This window comes from Cryptomeria japonica, chromosome 10, assembly GCF_030272615.1.
Source record: "Cryptomeria japonica chromosome 10, Sugi_1.0, whole genome shotgun sequence".
Lineage (NCBI taxonomy): Eukaryota > Viridiplantae > Streptophyta > Pinopsida > Cupressales > Cupressaceae > Cryptomeria > Cryptomeria japonica.
This window is the reverse complement of record NC_081414.1, coordinates 768,879,190-768,889,868: the sequence shown is the minus strand read 5'-3', so window position 1 is coordinate 768,889,868 and position 10,679 is coordinate 768,879,190. Positions and strand designations below refer to the sequence as shown.

Genomic DNA, 10,679 nt, shown 5'->3' with positions numbered 1-10,679 from the left:
TCCACAAGTTATAAGAGTAGCTTTAATGACAAACATGCTATCAGAAATTGAAACCTTGGACTATTTTGCACACTATAAATTGAGACTTCAAAGAACCAACCCTTACAATGAATGAATAACTCAAATATAGATTGCAGCAAGAAAATATGATCATGGAGAAGAGATGCGGTTGTGCAGTACTGCAAGGATTACCCATACCCTAGCCGCCTTTGTAATAAAGGCCTTGCACAAAAATTGCTCTTTCGAGATCTGCAAATCCACTTGGAAGCATGAGAAAATAGACTCCTTTCCATTTACCATTATTTTGGGCCTTCAAATTCATGCATGAAGAACCCCAAAACACCCAAAAAATCCGCTGAACATGCAGCCTAGAGATGGCATGAAGATTAGGCTCTACACTTTCCACAACTCTTATAAACTAGAGCATGCGTCAAACAGGCACATTCCCTTTGAATCTACCACCTTTTCGATTAAACACTGCATAATGGGTCCTGTGAATCAAATATGGTGATTGCAAATTTGCAATAATCTATTGTATCATTTATGGCATTCCTCGAGTGTTCTCACTTTTACCACAACAACGACCGGCAAATTCAACACTTGAAATGATTTTGCCATGGTTATGGTGTTTGAATGGATCAAATTTGTGAAATAATGATGAAAAAAACAATTCTAGGCATCCACAGGTAGGTGTAGAGCCAAATCCAGCCATAAACGAAGCCCTAACCACATTCAACAGAAACAACTTGAATCGCGTGCCAAAACCGAATGTTAATTCTCCCCGGAACAAGAAAATAAATCTCTAATAGCCGCCAATAGCTTTCTGACATACCTGAACCATTTCTGGCAACCACGTGGCATTTTCGAGTAGTAGTGACAAGTTGGCAAAAAGTAGACAAGAATTTTGAATTGTTACAGATCGAAGAAAAGTCATACCTTGTGCTCTTGGTTGAGTTGTTAAAAATCAGGTATGAAGAGGAAGTCATGCTAGATGAAGGAAGGCCAAACGAATAAGCCCAATGAATGAAAAAAGCCTTGAGGCATCCGAGATTAAGGATAAGGGAAATACTTGAAAGGATACCAGGTAGAAGAAATAGTGAAATCCTAACTCCAAAAGAATGAATGGCAGACTTCGAGAGTCGCATATGCCCTGGAACAGGTATCAAGTAATGGATATCCCAAAATCCACACTCCGAAAAACTTAGGAAGTTTTTTTGAAGCAAAAATCAAACTTCAAGATTAACAAGGAAATGAGATCTCAAAATCACGACCTTGACAAAAAACTGAGCAACAATGAATCAAGAATTGGGAATCGAGAGGAAGCAAATGAGCATAATGGTAAAGTTTTTCCTGATTTCCTGATCCCAAAAGCCTTAGGCAATTTTAGGCAACAAGGATTGGGATAGCGGGGTGGAGATAGAAGGATGCAAAACTTCGAGGAAAATGACAGACTTACAGCATGTCATCAAACTTCAGAGTTTCAAGGAAATAGAAAAATGGTAGGCATTTAAGGGATGCCCAAAAACGAAAAAAAAATTGGGAGGCAAAGGAATCAGGGTTGCAGGGATGGAAGGGTATAACATAAGATAAGAAAGGTATGCTAGTAGGGAAAACCCCAACAAGCCAATACAACACTGAAAACCCCTAGGAAATGCCCCAGACTTAGAATTTTCAGACTTAGCAGATTTTTGGCCTGATTAGTGTACACTGTACACAAGGGTTTAAAGTTACTCTCTGCTCAGTTATAAACAGTAGTCAAAGAAACCTAATTGAACAAAGAAGAGGACTCGGTGGAAAAAAAATTGACACTAAAATATTGAGTCCCAACAGATTGTATATGTTGTTCATATCCAGTGAGACAGTGCCCTCTAACCTAACTTTAAAAAAGAAGAATGCGAACAAAGGTCAATGCATGTAGAAATATAATTCTACAGTGGATAGGTATTTATGTGAATGCATACATTCATATACGTGGTATGTGTGTTTGTGTGTCTCTGTGTGTGCATGCACATTTAGTTAGATTAAGTTCAGCTGAATCACGCAGAAAGTTTCAAAAAAATGAGCATCCGGTATGGCTCATAAAACTTTTCCAAAGAGGTCATGTTAAACAAAGATGAGCAATAGCCTTCTTCTGGAAAGGAGACCTCTTCTATTTCACATGGACCAGATTATTTGTAAGGGAAGTCCTTCCAAGTATTACAAGTATCTCAAGCACAACTTATAGCACAGAAGGATATCAAATAAGACAGGCCAAATTGTTAGACTTTCATACTGCTTTTTTTCATAATTATAAGACTTCCCAATTGTTTCATATAGAAAATTCAACCATTATACTCTGCTTATCCTTAAATTGCTTTCTTGAATACTGGAGAAACGTGTGCCTTTATAAACTCCGAAAATTAATCAGTGATTTGAACTAACCTGGTTGTTCTTCTTTGCATCTTAATCAGGGCAATATAACTGGCATACATCCAATACTGCATATAATGAGCACTACACAAAACAATATCATTCCGTACTTCTGTTTTCAATGAATATCCTCTTGCAAAATTACATTGATTTTAAATACCTTTATGGAGACAAAGTGTTCTAAACAATGACAGAGTATCTTCATTCTCTTAGGAAAGACATTCCAAGAGAAAGGAATAAAAATGCCCCATAAAAAAACAAGAACCGTGTGAACTAAATGAACAATTAAAGAGATAAGCTCAATCAGCCAGGAAAACTCAACAGGAAAGGTCAAAAGTTCAGGTGTTAGTTGGGGACAATAATTTGTACTGAGGCCGTCCTTTACAAGTGCAAAACCTTTGAAAATTCTGAAAAGTTATTAGGGTGCTTTTCTCCACTTAGCAGCCCTTCTAAGATACGAAGCTTCTGTGTTTTGCAGAACAGAGATTAATATACAAAACTCTGAAGGGTGTAATAGATTAAAATCCTGAATAAACAAATTAGATAAAAGTTTAACTGGAATGCAAAATTGATGAGCAAAACTTAACAGTGGGAAGCTAGAAATAAAAGGGAGCCTCAATCTGTTTATCAGGCTATAATGATTCAAATCTGAGCTCGACATGATCTTTGGTTAGCATTCTGAGAGACTCTAGCCAAAGTTTCAGTTGAGGAGGCTTGTCCATACTCATCATCCTCATCCTCAGAATCATCAAGAACACCTCTAGCCCTTCTAAGATACGAAGCTTCTGTATTTTGCAGAACAGAGATTAATATACAAAACTCTGAAGAGTGTAATAGATTAAAATCCTGAATAAATAAATTAGATAAAAGTTTAACTGGAATGCGACATTGATGAGCAAAAGTTAACAGTGGGGAAGCTAGAAATAAAAGGGAGCCTCAGTCTTTTTATTAGGCTATAATGATTCAAATCTGAGCTCGATATGATCTATGGTTAGCATTCTGAGAGACTCTAGCCAAAGTTTCAGGTGAGAAGTCTCGTCCATACTCATCGTCCTCATCCTCGGAATCATCAAGAACACCTCTAGCACCAATTTCTGTATCATTAGTTTGCCTCACAAATTGACCTCTGATTCGAGGCCTCTGCTCTGCTAGGCGCTTTCGACTAACATAACGTATCTTCTTATCAAAACACCGATCTTTCCTTTTTTGTCTGAATTTATTCAAAGCTGCTTCTCTTCTTTCCATTTGACTGATCTTGGGTTCAGCAACAGACACATTAGCCAAAGATGGCCAAGCATGTGAATGGCCAAGTTGTGCAGGTCCTAGATGAAGTCCAAATGAATAATATGAGAGAGCTGCATTTACAGGCATGCCATGACATGGTGGCATCATATGAAATGGTATCATTCCTGGATTGATGTGTCCTCTAACATTATGAGGCACTCCATGGCACAATTGCATTGGTGCTGACATTGGGGAGCAATTCATCATCTCTGTTACAAATTGGGAAGGTGCTAGAGAAGAAACATCAAGACCATTTACATGTCCATGGCCTTCATTTTGAACACCTGACTGACCCACAGAGAACTGCTCACCTGCTGCTTCCTCTCCATTCACGATTTTGGGAGGCACAGACAAATTAGTTGACCTAAGTTCCAACCCATCCCTGCAGCGCACCTCATTGCTTTGACTGGAAGTTTTCACAGCTTCCAAACTCTTAAGTGGGCTACTAGAATTAGCTCCTGTTGATGATGCACATACTTTAGAATGGTTTTGGGGAACAGGTAGCTCTTGTTGGCAAGATTTTTCTTCACCTACACTGCATAAATTTGGTGTCTTTTTTGCTTGGATGCTTGCTTTGACATACGCAAGGAAAGCTGACGACTCACCAATCTTGAACTCACTTTTCTTTGGATAAGAAGAAAATCTTCCTGAAGTACCCAGAAACATTGTTTAGAATGTCAGAACATCATAACATGGTAATAGCAGTTGATATTCTATGTCAGTACCTGAACAAACCAGTGCATGCAATTTTTTGAAATTGCTTACCTGCCAAAGGACCAGGTTGTGGAGCTTCAAACTGAAAATCAGATGAATGCTTTAGAGAAAGCTCCAACATAGGAGAATTCTTTGACTGCAAAAATAAAAGACCTTAGACCTCATAACACAATAGCAAAACCATGCTGACCAAGCTCAAAAAGATAAAAGATGGTCTACAAATAAAACCTCCTTCAGACACAGATACTTTAAAGATAAATGTTAGAATTTCATATGGCTGCCTCTCTTTGGACTAACATGTCTCTCTAGAGAATTTCACATAGAGAAAAACTCCTCTTACTTTATCCAAAAGAAAGAAAAATATGTCTTTTATCTTAATCCTACAAGACTAAGAAATAAGAAAATTTAGAGACTAAAGACTTCAATTATTTTAACATTCATTGTACCTGGCACTCAGGAGGTGTGGCTAGAGTACTGGTTTCAGGTCCAGTGCAGCTTCTTAGTTTCTTGTCATCAGTATCATCTGAGAACAAAGTGTTACTGTTGGTGTTGGATTCGCTGGGATCTGATGCGAGCAAATCAAAATCATGGTTCAAGTTTCTACCAATAACATTCTTCTCTGCCAATCCCAGCTGCCAATGCACAATGATAAAGGCATCTGTTGTTGTAAGTATGGTTGCAAACATTTTGAAAGTCATAATACAAAGTCAAACTACTAGACAACAGGAAGTTCCAATATCTAAAAGAAAAGCTCACGAAACAATTGAGGCTCAGGTCAAGCTTCTTGCACCATTCGCCTTCTTCTCCACATGTGAATCCACAAGTTGAGAAGCTCATTGATACGAAGTGGCTTTACGAGGTAATCAGCTGCTCCCAGTTTTAAGCACTTCATAACAATGGTTACCTCGTCCTGAGAAGACATCACTGACATGCACCAAAACAATACGTAAATATACATGGTCATTCTTCACATCCAAATTATCTAGGGCAAGCAAGTACTTCAACTCAATGCAATTTTTGGTCCAAAATGTGCAAGCACTGTGATATTTGCTGACATTTTCGCTTTATATTACATGTACCTCATCATCCAAGCAACAAGAAAAGTAACTGAATGTAAAGGTTACATAAACAGGAACATTGTTTCCTTAACTCTTCAAGAGGCATAATTCAGTATTTAAAAGGTATGATGCCTAAAAATAGTCCAACAACCAGCAATTAGTTGTTCAGGCTGCAAAATGGTCACTCACTAACTATAGGTATTCGCCGTAAGTGCTCCTCCCTCATAATGTGCTTTAACATCTTAAAGCCTTTGTCTTTAGGCAGATCCACCTCGGCCAAAATAAGATCGATTTCCTGGCTCTCTGCATTTAGAACGCCAATGACCTGCCTTGCTGTATTGACAGCCGTTACTGCCACATAAACAGAAATAACTGGATTCAACTCATGTTTTCAATTTAGAATTAAGAAATTCAAAAAGTAACAAAGAAGAAAAAGCAAACCATCCAGGTTCATTCCCTGGTCAACTGGGAACTCCTTAATTACTCAAGGGTAAAAACTTGGTCATCCAGAAAAATAAACAATTCAACAAAATAAAAGGACCATCTTGCCAGTCTTGAAGATTGCATTATTTTCCTTTACCCTGTTGAGAGGATCATAAATTTGGGCATACAGGTCTATACATAATTAAATGGACTTATTTCTAGGCATTCAAAGTCTTGGCTCAATAGACAGTCCCAAATATGGAGTAAAATCTAAACCTTATGTGGCCTAAAATTGCTAGATGGGGAGAAATTTTGTCAAGAAAGCTTAAAGAGAATTCAATATTTTATTTCCAAACTTCAGTTTCAAGAGGGAATATTTATATGAACATTTCAATTGGAATTCAAAATTCAAATCACTAACAATGTCTTAAAAATTGTCATTGGTCTTTTCAGACACCAAAAGACTTTCTTGCAGGCAGAATAAACAAGGGGCAAAGGTAATTTTTATGTCACTGCCAAGTGAAAAACCAATATGGTGTATGATATGCCCTTCTGTGGAATTCCCCAATGGGATTGTTCTGTATGATATGCCCTTCTGTGGAATTCCCCAATGGGATTGTTCTTCCATTAATCTATAGTTTGACCCCTTTTGGAATTGAATATGTGCCTCTTCTGCAGAGTACACACATGTTATCATCAGGGCCAGTCCTGCTGCATTATTAACGAACCATAGAAGGCTTACACAGAAAATTTAACAACTTGAGGAAAGGGTCAAGATACCGTTCAATCATAAAAAGGGGAATTTAATGACACATAGATGTATAAATTTGGCATGTGCATGGTGACTATAATCAAATTCAAAACAACTTCTTCGAAATTATCAAACACTTGCCCTAATATCAATCCCATGACTTGGAGTAAAACTTTAAATGAAACAATATAACGCTTAAATTTACTAACAGAATATTTGACCTTAAATTCTCAATTTTCAATCCTACTAGCAAGTATTTATCCAGACTGGAACTACTAAAAGACAAGGTTATGTCGGAGCATAACTTAATAAGGAAAGGGGCAAGATATCGATCAATCATAAAAGAGAAATTTCATGACATATAGAAGTATAAATTCACCATGTGCATGGTGGCTCTAATCAAATTTGAAACAACCTCTTGAAAATTATAACACTTGCCCTAATATCAATTCCATGACTTGGAGTAAAAACTAAATAAAACCATGTAAAGCTTAAATTTAGTAGGCTATCTCAGAAAAATTGAACTTAAATTCCAAATTTTCAATCCTATTAGCAAGTTTTTATCTAGAGGTCCAGTTCTAAATATAGAACTACAAAGAAACGGCAAGGTTAGAGCAGAGCATAACTTAAGGAAATGGAAAAATACCGGCCAATCATAAATGAGAGAGAGCAGTGAAATTTATCAATAAACACGTGAACACACAAATATTGAACTTCAAACAAAATGACGAACAAGGCGCTGAAAACATACCTTGATATGAACAATTTTGAAGCAACTCCAATACTTGCTGTGAATTCTTGGGATCTTTGTCGCAAAGTAAAATACGAACTCTACTCCGATCCAGCACTGGGCTCGTCCTGTCGCCATTCGCTGCATCGCCCTGCGCCATCTTCTCAAGCCCGCTCCCACAATAATAATTACCCGTCAAAAAGCAAAACCCCGCGTCACTGTTATGAATCCGTGATTGTCTTCATCGTATCCAATATCACCGCTAGCTAAACTAAATCCAACATAGATATGCACTCTAATTTTTAGCTAAACCGAGATACACGCTCTTTCTCTCTTTTTTAAACCTTCTGTCAGAATATTTTTCAAATACTGTATATTTTTTTCTCTTCTTTATTTACTAACTGTATTTTTTTTCCTCTTCTTTATTTTAGAAAAGAGCATTTAGTTTTTTTCTTTTTCTGTACCTATATTTCACAATTTAACACATTTTCCTGCTATTTTTCATACCTATTAGAAAAATGTCAGGAAGGCGAAAACAGCGGATAATTGTAGAACCCGAAGACAAACTGATGAAAGGTTTGCACGGCCGTCTTATTCCTGCATCGTCGAGCTCCGAATGCGTCTACGGCCGAATACATAAAGTTTTCACCAATCTGCATGAAAGCAAGTGCCCTTGCACGAATTTTTCGCCGAAACTTGGCTCAAACGAACGGGAATCCAACCTCAGACCCCTGCCTGCACCGATCCACAGATCCAAGCCCCCAAAATCTTTCAAAAAATCGCTGCTTTACTCCAGAGGAAGCCGAAACAACCAACCACATCCAGCCGCCCGGTAAAGGCTGCGGATTCGAAGCTAGAATTCAATCCTCTGTAAGATATATCCAAGGAGGGTTTCGAGAATTCAAGCAAAACGTTCATAAAAAATGTAATATTATAAGAATGTGGGAGATATTCAAACGTAATAAAATAATAAATGGATGGAGACATTTTCCCAGTTGCATATATTTTTTCTCTGCGGATGTACTCAGGGATGGTGTACGCGCCCGCCACGTCATTTCCCAACAAAGCTGTTGATTTTTGCGTGACACACTCCCGACCTCTGCACTTTTGGTGGGGTTTCCTCCATTATCAGGACCATAATTTCCCCAACTTGGGTGGATATAAAAAACTGGAAAGATATTTCTTCGCTAGTTTCCACCATTGCTATCTCAAAAAGTTGTATACGTGGAAAGATATTTCTTCGCTAGTTTCCACCATTGCTATCTCAAAAAGTTGTATACGTGGAAGAAAAGTGCTCCTCACATCGAAAAGCAAAAGATATTTTAAAGATCGACACTCTTTTTGACAGGTGGTTTGGGCACAAAAACACCTACCAACTAGTGTTGTTTCTCACCAGAGTGACATGTCATTTGTGGGGTATAAAGCAATTATAAATTCTGGAAGTTTCGGCTATTCAAAGAATAAATTGTAATCATGAGTTTTTGAAGTTTGGGCTTATTGGAGAATTAGGTCTTCATTTGTAACCTCTTTGACCTTAATTAATAAAAATTTAGTACGTTAAATCTAATTAACAAAATTTTATGATGATAATATAGTAAAAATCAAAGAATAAGTGGTCTCCTTTCATAAATGCATGTGTTTTGAAAAGAAGGAATGCCCATAATTTACATTGGAACTTATTTATGATTTTGTGGACTACATCCAAATCCAAAACCAAGCATTGCACTAAATACTTAGTTGAGCTTTCTTTGTTATAATTGGAACATTGTGAAATGCTTCGTCATATATTCAAACTTATCTATATTGTTCCAACTTGTTACACTAGACTAATAATAGGGAAGCTTAAAGTTGGTGACTATTATTGTTGTTGTGTTTTCATTTAAATTTTATAAGTAGAGTATATGATTATTTGGGTATAAGGGTGTGAATTAATTTTAAAAGGTGTGTATTAAAGTAGAAAATATAGTTTTAAAAAGTTGTAAATACAATTACAATAGTTTATTAGAATTAGTTAAGTTTTGAAAGTGTGAATTGATAATCTTTGTGGAGTGAAACACAACACAATAATATGTCTATCAATATAAAATAAAGAGTGTATGAATACAATAAGGAACCTTGCATATATAGGCAAGGTAGATGAGATAGGAAAGTAGAATTGAACAACTCACTGACCTTCCAAAGATGGAACTCTAGTGAGCTCACTTGACAAGTGTGTGTACAAGTGTCAAATCTACATGCAATGGGTGTTTCAAGTTATGAGAACGCATGTCTCAATCTATGAAGTGAAAAAAAACACAAAAAAAGCCAAAGTAATCTTAAGGTAAGTGTGAATAGATCAATCCTAGAAAGGTGATTTGCTAATTAGTTGTATGATGACTGTATTTACAGTAACATAGTTGTATCTAAGGAATAATATTACAAGAACAATAGCATCCAAGGTAGTCAATAAGGGGAATGAAACAAAAATGGGGCGTTTAGATCTAAAAGCATTAAATGTGGAATGGATTGTTGACTTTGGAGTAATTTCAGCATCAAATGGTTGTAACAAATTGTTGTCATTGGCAAGAATAAGGTGTAGATCAAAGATCTAAGATTGATTTTCTTGAGTTGTATTTTTACCCAAATGAGAGCGATAAGAGAAGGTTTGAGGCTAACATGGTAGATTACAGAAGGATGTGGTAGAATAGAATATGTAAAATTTAATAAAATTATACATTTACAATTATCTATCATAACTCATCAAGTACTCGATATAGTAATATGCAATATATAACTATATTTATTTTATATCATAAATCTTAGATACAATCTTCACATACTTATACATCATTCTTTACTTGCTTTTTTTTTATCTTCTTATTATATCGCTATTATATTCTCCCATATCCTTACTATCATACCATATCTTCTACTTATATATGTATATAATTATGTAAAGGAATGTGTCCCTTATTCTTGGTATGCATTTTGGACATGTTGTAGGTTAGCTAGATGCGGCACACTTGGTTTGTGGTAAGTATAGCTCGGCTCTATCCTACCAACATCACCCCCACTGTGAAAAACTTGGCTTATCACCAAGACATATTGGCCTTTTATGATCCACTGTACTAAATAAAAAAATAGAGTGTTGGGATAACTATATTCAGGGGTAAATTAAGCGTAAATAACATAATTAGATTATCAGAGCAAATCGCCAACTCTAATCTAATCAAATTACTTCTAAATTACAATGAAATAACATCAAGTCAGTTGCATAATGAAATTAAATCTAATTTAAACTCCCTCAATTGATGTGATGAAGCTTCCATTG

At 36.3% G+C, this 10,679-nt stretch overlaps 1 protein-coding gene across 3 annotated transcripts; it reads right to left on the bottom strand.

Annotated features, from left to right (window-relative positions):
• Positions 1 to 3,243: 3,243 nt before the first annotated feature.
• On the bottom strand, positions 3,244 to 8,486 carry LOC131026976 (two-component response regulator-like PRR1). 3 transcript variants are annotated; one of them, XM_057956969.2, is made up of 7 exons: positions 7,877 to 8,486; positions 7,391 to 7,640; positions 5,655 to 5,816; positions 5,198 to 5,331; positions 4,854 to 5,039; positions 4,459 to 4,543; positions 3,244 to 4,340 (listed from the first exon to the last, which is right to left on the bottom strand). In XM_057956969.2, exons 2-7 carry the CDS (start codon positions 7,527 to 7,529, stop codon positions 3,373 to 3,375), a joined length of 1,674 nt encoding a protein of 557 aa, XP_057812952.2. In that variant the 5' UTR covers positions 7,530 to 7,640; positions 7,877 to 8,486; the 3' UTR covers positions 3,244 to 3,372. The 3 variants fall into 3 exon arrangements, with proteins under 3 accessions (XP_057812952.2, XP_057812953.2, XP_057812954.2); XM_057956970.2 differs by having other exon boundaries at positions 7,391 to 7,635; XM_057956971.2 differs by having other exon boundaries at positions 7,391 to 7,587.
• Between the last annotated feature and the right edge of the window lie 2,193 nt (positions 8,487 to 10,679).